At 41.2% G+C, this 13,545-nt stretch overlaps 1 protein-coding gene across 1 annotated transcript in view; it reads right to left on the bottom strand.

Moving 5' to 3' along the window:
- Window positions 1-2,390: 2,390 nt before the first annotated feature.
- Window positions 2,391-13,545, bottom strand: part of UAP1L1 (UDP-N-acetylglucosamine pyrophosphorylase 1 like 1) — a 34,096-nt gene continuing 22,941 nt past the window's right edge. Inside the window, exons 6-9 of the mRNA XM_007475411.3 lie at window positions 10,408-10,548; window positions 9,337-9,522; window positions 5,579-5,642; window positions 2,391-4,387 (exon numbers count right to left, since the gene is read on the bottom strand). Of these exons, the coding sequence (XP_007475473.1) occupies window positions 4,301-4,387; window positions 5,579-5,642; window positions 9,337-9,522; window positions 10,408-10,548 (478 nt within the window). The 3' untranslated portion in view covers window positions 2,391-4,300. The remainder of the gene's footprint in view (window positions 4,388-5,578; window positions 5,643-9,336; window positions 9,523-10,407; window positions 10,549-13,545) is intronic.

Genomic DNA, 13,545 nt, shown 5'->3' with positions numbered 1-13,545 from the left:
TATTCTAGTAAGAAAAAGGGTATTTCTCAGATAGCACCACCTTAGTGGTTACCTTAGGAGTAACCCAACTGTGAGAGTTTAAAAATCTGAACTTCTATTGAAAGGAGGGAAATTTCCTGGGCAATGCTTGCAACTATAAGAATAGGATCAGGTATGTGTCCCATCCAATTGAGGGAAGTAGCTCCATGGAAAAGCCATGATATGGTGAACAAGAGATCTAGACTTTGCCCTGTGTCATCATCATTGTTATTTGAATGGCGTGGGCTGGAAGTAAGTTACCTGGTTAGCAATAGCAACTTTACCTCCCTTCCAAGGAAAATCTAAACAGATATCACTATGAATCCAATGGACTTTAGTATCCTGTGAAAGAGGTACCCAAAGAAAATGGAGAAGCATCTTGTTTTATGGAGCATGTAAACAAATTCTGAATTTTCTGTGCTTTCTCTACAGAGTGTCAATAAAGACCTTCTTGTATTTGTTATTTGTTTATCTTGAATGCTTGTAGTGGATCTGGGGGGTTGCTTTTGTCCACATCTGTGGAAACTTAAATCCAAACTAAACTGAGAGAATTCCTCTTGAATACCCAAAAAGCCAGAAAGTGATCATTTGACATGGTTTCTAATACTGGACCAGTTTGGAGTTGTATAACTGTCCAAAAAGGTACTTTATCAAGGAGACCTGTCTAGAAAATCAAATTAAGATCATAAAGACTGCTCAGAAAGTTTGAAATCATAGAAAAAAATGATTTCGAGTAATAGTTTCATGTTACAATAAAACAAAATAAACCATTCTCTAGCTAGGTATCATGTAGGACCATAAATCCCCAAGACCCTGATATTATCCCGATAGCCATTTTCTTGCCCTTTTAGTGATATTAAAAGTGATAACTGGCCATTTATGGAGCACTTCATTGTTTGCAAAGTGCTTTACACAAATTATCTCATTTGAATCTTAAGAGAACCTTCTGGAATATTTAGGGCAGGTATTATTAAACTCATTTTACCAATGAGATACCTGAAGCTAAAAGGCTGCGACTTGTCATATTCATATAGCTAGTTAAGAACTAGAGCCCAGATTCAAACCAAGTGGCATACTCCAAATATAGACTTTTCCTATATCACAACTTCCCCAAAGCCCTTCCATAAGAACTATCCCAGACTTATATAATTGTGATGGAATACTATTGTGCTATAAATGAACAGGATGCTTTCAAAAAAATCTGGATTTAAATGAACTGATAGAAAGTGAAGTGAACAGAACTATGGGAGCATTGTACATAGTAACAGCAATATTGTACCATGAGCAACTGTGGATGGCATAGCTATTCTCAGCAACATAATGATCTAAGACAACGTGAAAGGACTTAGGATGAAAAATGCTATCCACCTCCACAGGAAGAACTGATGGAGTCTGAATATAAATCAAAGCATATTGTTTTTTACTTTTTTTGGGGGGGGGGTCTGTTTTCTTTTACAACATGACCAATATATTAATGTTTTTCATGATTATATACGTATAACCTTCATCAAATTGCTGCCTCAAGGAGGGGAAAAAAAGAAGAGAATTCAGAACTCAAAATTTAAAAAAACAAGTGTTAATTGTTTTTATATATAACTGGAAAAACATTTGAAGAACCACCTCAGTCTGTTCCTCATGCCATATTCCCCCATTTTACCTTATTCCTGTTATCTGCCAAGCTTCTACCTTTTGTGATTACAACTTGGCACACTGCTTTAGGTTAATTTCAATCATAAAAGCTCAGCTTTCCTTTTTTTGACCTACTTTCCCATCTAGTCTGGATTCTTATAGGCCTTTGACCTTTTCCTCCAGCAAGCAGATTAATTTGTCTCTTCTGTTCTCTGAGTCATCCTATTATACCACTGTTCTCTGTCAAAGCCACTCTAAAGCACTGTGGTTAGGTAGGTAACTGGAACTGGTTGCTGTGGGAAACCGTGGTTCAGAAGCGAATAGAATTGAGAGACAGATGTGAAGTGGTATTAAGAGAGCAACATGAAGTGGTATTAAGAGAGGGTTGTGAATTAAGAGGCTTGAGTGCAGTTCTGATGTGAGGCAGAGGTAATGGACAGATACTGGAAAGGTTCCTTCCAGCTACATGAATGATGGATGATTGCAGCTTGGTAAAATTCACGCTCAGCCCAGCTAATGCCATATGTGGTAGGCTTGGTTCTCCTTCTCCCACTGCCTTTGATTTGACATAGAGTCCTGGATCCAGAAAGAAATGGCAGTTTGTCCATCCGAATAAAGTAACAAAAACAAAGAACAAAGAAGTCATACCTAAACAAAGTACTAAGAATTTCAAAACCGTGGGTTCTTTTATCACCACCCCACTCCACTATGCTCAAGTCCAAAAACTCCATACAGAATAATGGTAGAAATAATAGCCCAGTCTTTATTATCAAAGTCTGGCATATTCAGAGTTAAAACAAGAGATGACAAATCAGCTTTTTAAGATTCATAGTTGGCTGTGATGGAAAAACAAAATGTATGAATAAAACATTTTTAAAAAGATTCTTAGATGATAACAGAAAATTGACTGAATTTACACATTTGTATAGAAAAAGATATATGCAGTTATTTGAGGTGGGGGTTGGAGGTTTGTTGTCATTAAAGCTTATTTAAAAACAAAACAAAACAAAACTCTTCTTCAGAATGCTCTGACAGTGGTTGTGATGCAGAGCATATTCCTATGTCTGATAGTGCCTGTGCTCCAGGCTAACAAACTCCAGCTGGCCTTCTATCTGAGCACAGGGACTTCCCCTTTCCCTACCAGGTCCCAGGGTTCTAAAGAGAAATCTTCCTAGGAGAACCACAGAGTAGCCATCCTATTTTTGGGAGCTATATTACTGTGAGGCAGGCTTGACTGAGGTGGGGGGAGGGGAGGGGAGGGAGAGAAGGGGGCAGCATTTTAAAAATTCCCTAGCATTTCAAAGGTCTTCCCACAGGGAAATCTTTCCCAACACTCTCTACCTCCCTGTTCCCAGATTCAGTCTTTACCCATCCCTTGCAGAACCACCAAGCTCTGGGCTCGAGAACTGATCCATTTGTGACAATTTCCTTTCACTGCATAAATTGATTAGAAAAGAGAAAGACAATAATTAGCTCCTGTCTGCATAAGCCTATGGCACCAGGCAAGAACCATCCACTGAACAAAACATCAGGGTAGGGTTTATCGAGGGGGAAAAAATGGAAAGGGTAATTAAATAGTGCTGTTTGTAGAGGCCACATTCTCTTTTTCATACCTCACAACAGCCCTAAGAGGTAGAGAGATAGCACCATCCCCTATTTAGAGGAGAAGAAAGCAGAATACAGGCATGCCAAGCAATTTGTGTAGGGTCATAAGGTCAGATACAAAGCAGTTCCAGCTCAGGGACCTGCTCACCGAGGCAGAAAAAAAAAAAGATCTACCCACAGCTGAAGGGAAATGAGTTGGAGGTGTTCCTTGGTTTCTAAGAAAGTCTTATTACATCCTGACTAATATAATATATTATTATATCCCAGTAGTTGCAGAGCTGCTGGAGCCTCTAGGCAGTGGGAGCTCCCATCAGACAGTGATCTTTCTTCCTTGAACCTCCAGATAGTTTCCTTCTGGCCTTATTATGAAAGCCAGGGCAATAATAGCCCTCTTCCCATTTGACCCAGGTTTGTAGATAAACAGGAAATAGAAGGCCTGTCAGCCCATAAGGCACCATGAAGCCAGGGTCAAATGCACTCAAAGAGAGCTCTTTATGAAATTAATCTCCAATCCAGTACAAGGACAGAGTGCAGCTTCCGAGCTGGTGAAAGGTACAATGACTAACAGTAAGTCATAATAGCAACACATCATCATTTTGCTGTTAGGACCCAGCACTGTTTCTTAGCAGCCTAGATATGTTCCACTGATTGCCTGAAGGAATTTAGCACAAATTCAGAAATATAAAAAATGTCAACAGAATTGATCAGCAGAGAAAATTTTAGCCTCAGAGAAAAAAGAGGGAGGAATGAGAGAGGAATATATATATATATATATATATGATTTTTAGCTCTGTAGTACTTATTCCATGTCTCTACAAGAGAAGCAGTAGCACAGGACTCAAATTATCAGCCCTGGATGATGGAAGCCAACTATACTTGGCAAAATAAATTGTTGCATTTGTATTTCATCATAAATATATTTCCTACTAAAGTCTAGCACCCAAGACTGAGCAGCCTGGCTTCCAGGAATAATCGTGTCTTATTCAAATCAAAAACCAATTTCACGCCAGTGAACCCAAAGACAGATTTGATCTGGTCTTGAAATGAATCAAGCTTTTTCCAGCAGCTTTGCCTTCTTTTCATCAAGTAGGAAAGGTGAGTGGATGTCCTCATCCTTCAGGTATACCTCCAGACCCTGCAAGAACAATGGCAAAGAAATGTCTTTTCTCCTTCTGGAGATGAATTCACACATGTGATTGATTCTTCTCTGGAATGCTTCATAGAGCAATGTCAGAAACACCTCATATAGCCCAAGGGAGACAGCAGAGAAGATGACAGGAAACTACTTGGATTTGGGCAGCAAATTTATTGACACAATGACTGACTTCAGATTGGATTCCACTGGCCGGTTTCCCTACTATCAATTCATAGGCAGAATAAGTAGGTTACTTCCTCCCCAGCTCTCCTGGGTAGGCTTGAAAGACAATACCTTAAGGGCAAGGAAGAGCTTTCTGGGAAAACAGGAGGCCCCAGAACCAAGCCCAATGTCACAGCATCACAGACCGTCACAGGTGCAAGGGACCTTTGAGATCATCTAGCTCAACCTTTTCATTTTACAAATGAAATAACTGAGGCTCAAGGAGATTAAGATACTTGTATGAAGTAAAATATATTAGTGACAGAGTAGGAACTAGAACCCAGGAAGGCACTGATAGCATAAATTTAAAGGACCTCAAGCAAAAGTTTATAAAGTCCCCTGTGTGATGTTGTCTTTTGACATCATTCCAAACCCTGCAAAGTTGAGTCTAGTGCAAAAGTCAAAAAACCAACTCAAGATTATCTCATAGGGAAACCAAGAAATCATGAGGTTCAGGAAGCTGAACAAAAAATTAAGTGGAAGGGAAGCCACATTTCATACAGCATAGAATGTTAAGGGTCACTAGCTGTGTGACCCTGGGCAAGTCACTTGACCCCCATTGCCTAGCCCTTACCACTCTTCTGCCTTGGCACCAATACACAGTGTTGACTCCAAGACAGAAGGTAAGGGTTTAAAAAAAAAAAAGAATGTTATGGGTCCTTTCACCATTTGGTTAAAAAAAAAATGGAGAGCCTAGCTCAGATTTTGTTTAGATCCCAGAACCAGCCTAGGCCTTGTGCAGACTGAATCTCTCCATGTTATCACTAATGCCTTCTCACTATCTCCTGAGAATGTCCCCAGGAACTCTAGGGCCCATGGTTCATGTTGGTAAGTAGGTGCAGTTGAGAGCATTCTGTCCAAGGTCATAAAAGCAGTCACTTGGTTCCAAGACCTTCAACTTTCATTCTACTTTCTAGCGTCTCTACCCCCAACCCTGCAAAGCCCGGAAACTGAGGAACAGACTCTCACCTCTCCAAAATAGGACACTAGTGGAGAAATCTCACAAAGGACAGGGTTTTCAGTTCCTACAGTACTGTAAGAGAAAAACATGCATTAGCACCTGCTTAGTGCAGAGTTCCTTCTTAATAGGACTGTCACGCCTGGAGCCAAGTCCCAGCCTTCTATGGGGGCTCAGACTACATAGGCCGACATGACCTACAGCAATTTTCTTCATCATCATGGACCTAAACACTCCTTCTGCTCACTGAGAAGTTCTTGTCTTGGGCTGTAAAATATTCATAATATAAAAGGCTTCAAAAGTCTGGCTTTGGGGACATTCAGATTCAGCAGTTTGCGTCAATGAGGAGTGGAAAGAGACATCTAATTTCCTTTCTCTTTCTGGTTCAGAAAAACAAAACGACCCAAGCCATCTTTGGAATATCATCACTCAGTTCGTGTTTCAGAGTTTATTAATATATGGATGAAGGTTTCTAAGGGCCTGTCTCCTGCTGGTATTCTGAGCAGATTTCACAGGCTCATTAAACAGTCCAAAAGCTATTCGTCTGTGACAGGGAACCCAAGAACTGGAAGGGGAGAGATCTTCATAATCATCATTAGAAGGCCCCTCAGAGGCCTGCAGGTGAGCAGGAATTCCCCTCTCCCACTCCCCTGACAAGTGATTAGACAGTTTCTACTTAAACACCTCCAATGACCTGGAACCCACTCCTTCCCACGGGCCAGCTCATTTCCCTTCCGCATGACTTCTTATTAGGAAGTATTACCTTACGTAGGGCCTAATCTGTCTCTCTGAAACTTCTTACATCATCTCCCAGTTCAGGCCAAGCAGAACAAGTCTAAAATCTCTTCTACAAGTACCAGATGGCACCATTCAGGTCCCATACGTCCAGTCCGGTCCTCCCACCTCCATGTATTGCTAAAGCAGTACTGAGAACCAACTAGAAGCAAAGGATCTTCCCATTTCTGGTTCCCCAAACACAAGTGTGGTTAAATGTAGGCACTTGTCAAGAGATTACAGACAGTAATGGAAGTGATGGAAGTCAAGCCATCTCCTCCCAGCAACAGTTTTCTATATTGCCAGGAGGAGGAAGAATAGAATATCATACTAGAACAAGAGTTATTTAGGGATAGGTAGAGGGAAGATAGTATGATAGCAATTATCTAGGATGAATGGGGAATACTGATATAGCTAACTAGGATGGATAATAGCTGCTTAGAAAGTGGGGAGACACATTGGAATAAGAGCTGATTGGAAAGGGGGATGTCCATCAGGGTAACTGCTGCCTAGGTTTTCCAGTCTCTACTTTTTCCTTTTCACAAATCATCCTCCATCTGACTGCAAATCATCTTCATAAAGCATAGGTCTGATCACATCATACCTCTGTTCAACAGCCCTCATGGGTTCCTTATAGCCTCCAGAATTAAGTTACATACTCTTGGACCTGACATTCAAGGCCCTTGATGACCCGGTTGTACTACTAATTCGTTCCAAAGCTTGTTTTACTGTCTCCCTTCTTCAAGTGTGACTGGCTACCTTCCATAGCTGAACAAAAATACATCCTCCTGATTTCTCTTTAAATTAGGGGCTCTTATCTTTTTGTGTGTGTCACATATCTCCTTGACAGTTTGGTGAAGACTATGGATGCCTAAGAATAATGCTTTCAGATGAACAAAATAAAATACATAAGATTACAAAAGAAACTAATTATTCTGAAATCATTTTTCCCCAAGTTCATGAACTACCCACAGACCCCAAGTTAAGAAGGCCTGCTTTAAATCCTTCAGTACCCTTCAGTGTTCAGTTCAGATGCCACTTCCTCCATAAAACATTCCCTGATTCTTTCCCCAGCTGAAAGTCTTGTTTTCCCCCTCAAATGTTATTAGAACATTTTGTCTTAAATGTCACATTCTACCTTACATTCTATTTATCTGTGTGAGTTAAAAATGCTACTTTCTATCTCTGAAAGCTTAAGTGGTTCCTTATGCCTGAAACATACTGCCTCCACAACTCCCCTCTGCTAAGGCTTTATATTGATTCAGGCTTGACTCAAGGTGCCACCCGCCTCTGCTGAGATTTCCCTATTCTACCAGCTGCCAGGGCTCTCTCAGCTCAATGAGAGAGGTGAATTGAATGTCTGAATTGAATTGAATTGAATTCAACAAACGTTTATTAAGCCCTGCATGCCCAAGGAACTATGCTAGACCCTAAGAATATAAAGATGAAAATGCAACAGTCCTTGCTCTGCCCTCAAGGAATTTTCTATGAGTTGTCAAGTTTGGCTAAGACATAAAGTACATGAAGGGAAGAAATGTGAAATAAGGCTGTAAAAGTAGGCCTTAAATGTCAGGCTGTGGAGTTGAATTTTTTTCTAGGGAAGAAAGGTATCTATGGAAAAGTTTATCAAGGGAAGAAGGTTATTTGTGGCTGTGTAATGGGCAGAGATGAGAAGTAGGTAAACTACTCCTTAATAGGAGATGATTATAGGCCAGGTGGGAGGTGATAAGGGTCTGAACTAGGGAAGTGGCCTATGAATGAGAAAAGACAGATGCAGGAGATGTTGTGATAATAGAACCAAAAGAACTGAGCTCTTGATTGGGTAAGGAATGGTGAAAGGAAGGGTTTGGGATGACATAAATAGTGGCCCTATGGTTGGGGGGTGGGGGGAGAGAAGAGGTTTGGACAAAGGGAAGACCTTGGCGGGTAGGGGGGTATGATAGGTTTTATTTTGAACATGTTGACTTTGAGATAGATGTGGATGGGACATCTAGGTTTTTTATTTTATTTTTTTCCATATTGTTTATTTTTGTGAGTAATCTTTTTTTTCCTTTTCTTAATAAAATCCTTACCTTCCATCTTGGAATGAATACTAAGTATTGGTTCAAAGGCAGAAGAGTGGTAGGTAATGGGAGTTAAGTGACTTGCCCAGGGTCACACAGCTAGGAAGTTTCTGAGGCCAGATTTGAACCCAGGATCTCCCATCTCTGAGCCTGACTCTCAATCCACTGAGTCACCCAGCTGCCCCCTGTAAGTGAATAATCTTATAAAAGCAAAACCCCAAAACCAAAATCAAGAAAAACAAGTGAGAAAATTGTATGCTTTCATCTGCATTCTGATTTTAACAGTTCTTTCTCCGGGCCTTGATAGCTTTCTTTGTCCTAAGTCCCTCAGAATGGTCCTGGGTCTTTGAAATGCTAAGAGTAGCTAAGCTATCACAGTTGGGACATCCAGGTTTGAGATGTCCAGCAAGGGATCAGCAACTCCAGACTGAAGTCATGGGGAGAGGTTCAGAATGGATCTCTAGATTTGGGAATCATTTGGGTAGGGATCATCACTGAACTTCCAGGGAAGTGAATGAGATCATCATGAAGATGCAAGAGAAAAAAAGAGAAGAGAGTAGTGGGAAGAATCTTGGGGGACCTTCATGGTGAGGAGGAGGTTGAGGATGATCGAACCAGCTAAGAAGACAAGCAGGAGAAACCTGAGAATGATTTGCCCTCTTTCCTTTGTCCCTCTTGCTCCTTAGTCTGGATTATATTTATATGTATGCACAGAGGATCTCCCCTTCCCTTCCTAGGGAGAGTGTAAGCTTTCTGAGGGCCAGGACTACTTCATTTTTGGCTTCATATTTCAAACAGATAATGTGGGCCTTTGCACATAATAAGCCCTTACTTCATGTTTGCTGAATTGGATAGGATGGAGGAAATAGGTGGGTGAGAAGTTGGGAAAAGAATCTCCAGTCTTTGTGGGGCTGCTTTCACCAAATACTTACCTGGACTGCTCTGGGATCCTGACTCCATTTTCATCTAAGAAGTGGGCACCAGCCTGCACGGCCCAACGGTAGTGCTGAGCTAGGAGGGCCTGCCGGGCAGTGGTGGGGCTGTCTTTGTTCACTGTGTCTGCATTTTTTAAGGGAGAGAATTCCTCTTCTCTGAGAACTTCAAAGGCAACAAAGTTTCTAGTGAAAAAAGAAATGGCAACGAATGAAGCCCCTGTTGTGTGCTGAGGTGTCCTGGGAGAGAATGGGCAAGGAGGGGGTGCTGAAAGGATACTGTGATTTCAAGTGGGTTTAACCCAGAAGTGGAGGTTTTAGAATCCTACGCCCCACACTCTAAAAATAATAAAGAAAAAGAAAAATCACCAGGTGTGTAATCTCAGTGGTAGGAAAGGAGAGGAGGGGTGCACAAGGCTATTTGAAACACATGCAGCTTCTATTTATGACTCTGAAGGGCAGAATGCCACTTTTACTCACTGGCACTCACATCCTCTCTCCTTAAAAACAGCTGCCCACCCATGGGGTCTGATGCCACCTATTTATCATGATCTTCCCACCACTCTTATTGTTCCAGCTCCCTCTGTCCCCTTAGTGCCTTTGGAGAAATGTGAAGCATTTCCACATTGGATGTGGTGTCTACACTAACTCCTTAATGAGAAGACTGGATATGGTGAGCTTACCTGACCTCAGCCTGGGAACCTGCTACCAGGAGACATAAGCTATTCATTTTAGAACTGGAAGGAAGCTCAGAGTTCATCTAGTCCAATTTGCTCATCTTATAAATAAAAGAAACTGAGGCCCAGAGAAATTACTGTCTTCAGTCACACAGGTGACACATGGTAGAGGTGACATCTGACCTCAGGGCCTCTGACTTCAAATCCAATGGTCTTTCCACTGTGTCAGGAGCCTCCACTCTTTCCATTCTCTCCCAATACAAAACACACACAATGACCCCAAATTTCCTAGTGTTCTGGGAAGTTCCATGTTATGGAAAGTTTAACCCAACCAAGGAAGAGACAATTGGGGGTGGGAGGCTGAGAAGGGAAAAAATTCATTTTTGCCACTAACTTTGAAAACTGGAACACATCAAACACGAACTTCTCCATCTTTATTCCATTTGGCTTGAGAGGCTTTACCAGATTTCCATCCTCATCCACAAAAGGGACCTTCTTGATGGCAACATGTGACTTCAACAAAGGCTCAAATTCCCTGTAGGGGGCAGAGGGGAAAGGGAAAGATTAACCAACTCATTTCTTTCCAGGGTCGTCCTCAATAAAGTAACCACAAGCTAGGGAAGAGCCTAGGAAAGCAGCCTCCCAAAATGTAGGCTCTAAACAATCACCCCAGTGCAAATATCAACAATATGGAAATAGGTCTTGATCAATGACACATGTAAAACCCAGTGGAATTGCACGTCGGCTATGGGAGGGGGGTGAGGGGAGAGAGGGAAAGAACATGATTCTTGTAACCATGGAAAAAATAGTCTAAATTAACTAATTTAATAAAATTTTCAAAAAAACAAACTCCACAGCAGACGTGAGGCCTAACTGTGTGGGCAATGCTCCCATCAGCAGGTAAAAAATGAACAAATCTGAAGCCTTCCTTCTCATTCTGAAGGGCTTAAATTGGAGATAGCTTGAATCTAATACTAGTGATTACAGATATTGGACCCCAGGCCAGTGTAAGAGAAAGGCCTGGGAAGCATTGGTGCAAGCAGACCAAGAGACCTGGCACATTTTTCAGACTACTCACATTCTGCCAGCCCTACAGGCAGCCCAGTCTGAGAAGCAGGATTTACTTATTACAGACCAATAGACAAGAAAATCCTACTCCAATCCTTCTGAATATGTGGAGTAGGGGGAGAGACCTTCCTACTCTCTCTCCAATGCCCCTTTAGCATCTTCCTTAAGATTCCAGGAGGAGTGAATCCTGTATCTGAATTTTGGGGATGGCTGGAGGGAAGGGAAGAACTGAAAGGTACCAACACCTAAATTCCTACCCCACTCCATCATTCCATTCAGAAAGGTGAAATTATCCCCATCATCTTCCTCTTCCTCACCAATCTATTTATTCAGGGAAAGACAAAGGGGAGGTGCAAGAACCTGAAGGGAATCTCTCCCAAATATACAGCATAACACACATTTAATAGGCATTACTGTGTACTGAGTATTGTTTTAGTTGATAGGGAGATTAAAATGTTAGGATGTTAGGCAAGAATTGGTCCCTGCCCATAATCTAATAAAGCGATAAGAAAATAGCAAGAATACCCCATACATAAGTACTATTTTAAGCCAATTAGATAGTTAAAAAAGCAAAGGGCTATAGGAAAGCTTAAAGAGATGATAATCACCAATGGACAGCTAGGTGGCACAGTTGACAGAATTCTGGGTCTGGAGTCAGTCATCTTTCCTAGTTCAAATCTGGCCTAGTTATGTGACCCTGGGCAAATCACTTCACCCTGCTTACTTCAGTTTCCTTATCTGTAAAATGGGCTGAAAAAGGAAATAGCAACCCTAAATGGGATCATGAAGAGTGGGGCACAGCTGAGTAACAACAACATTTACCAATGGAGGGGGAAAGTTGGTAAAGTTTTTATGGAGGGGGATGATGTTGAGTTGCATGGAAGCACCTATTATAGATGGTAGAAAAGGGGTTAAGAACTTGAGGGCTAACAGGATGCTACCCATAATGGGTATTGGAATAATTTCAGAAAAGAGAAATACTAGGAAGGTCACTTGATATTCTCTGTAAGAATTCAACAGACAGATGGTTAACAGTAGTTCCTAGAATTTTTTTGGTTGGTTTAAGCTGAAGGATTTATTAGGGTTTAGGTTAGATACAGATCTGGACAAAGCCTTGGGGAAGAATTGGGCTATGGGCACTGAACTGAACTTCCATGAGGCCATCTATATATAATAGGTGACTCCACTTCCTCTTTTTTCACTCTCCTTAGATACTAGGGTGTCTGACCACAACTTTTCAGACTTCTTTGTTGTATCTTTGTGCAAGTCACACCCACCAATGGTGGGTATCCCAACTGGTTCTTTCCATCCTCCAACTCTTACAATTTTACATGGCAATTTCCATCAACTCTTGTGGATTCAACTATCATATCTATGCTGATAATTCTCAGATCTTTTTATTTAGCCCTAACTTCACTGCTGATTTCCAATCTGGTATTTCCAGTTGCCTACTATACCTTGCAAACTGAATTTCCCATAGATATCTTAAACTCAACATGTCCGATATATGTCAAAAACATTTTCTTTTCTCCTAAATCCTCTCTTAGTCCTAATTTCCCTATTATTCTTAAGGGAAATGCAATATATATATATATATATATATATATATATATATATATATATATATATATATATATATATATATATATATATATATATAACGTGTCATCTTCCACTCTTCACTCTCTCACCTCCCATATATGTTGCAAAAGCTTGCCATTTCTACTTTTACAACTTTTCCTCTGCATGCCTTCTTCTTGCCTCTGATACTACCACCATCCTGATGCAGGTCCTTGTTCCCTCACAGTTGGACCACTGCCATAACCTGCTTGTTGGTCTGCCTGCCACAAGTCTCCCCCCACTCTAGTCCATCTTCCATTCAGCTGTCAAGATGATCCTAAAGCCCAAATCTGGCCACGTCACATACACCACACCCAGGCCCTCTGCAACCCTTACAACAAACTCTAGTGGCCCCCGATCACCTCTCCAGGATCAAATATGAAAGCCTTCATCTCTGCCCCATCTTTCCAGTCTTATTACAAATATTTTGTCCTCCTTCTTGTTCCTTGCACAAGATGCTCCATCTCCAGACTCCAGACATTTTCTCTGGCCATCCTTATACCTAAAACACCCTCTTTCCTCATCTCTGCCTCCTGGCTTCCTTTAAGTTCCAGCTAAAATCCTATCTTCCATAGCAAGCCTTTCTCACCTCCTCCCCACCATTGTCTAGTGCCTTCCCTCAGTTGATTATTTCCAATTTATCCCAATAGCTTGTTTGTACATAATTATTTGTACATTATCTCCTTTAGACTTTGAGCTCCTAGAGAGCAAGGACTGTCTTTTGCATTTCTTTGTATCTACAATGCTTAGGTTGCTGATACCTATAAAAGGCCCTCAATAAATATTATTGACTGATTGTGGATTCCATATCCAGTAGCACACACAGGAGCCAAGAACAACAGTC

The sequence above is a fragment of the Monodelphis domestica genome, chromosome 1 (genome assembly GCF_027887165.1).
Source record: "Monodelphis domestica isolate mMonDom1 chromosome 1, mMonDom1.pri, whole genome shotgun sequence".
Taxonomy (NCBI): domain Eukaryota; kingdom Metazoa; phylum Chordata; class Mammalia; order Didelphimorphia; family Didelphidae; genus Monodelphis; species Monodelphis domestica.
This window is presented reverse-complemented; position numbering and strand designations above follow the sequence as displayed.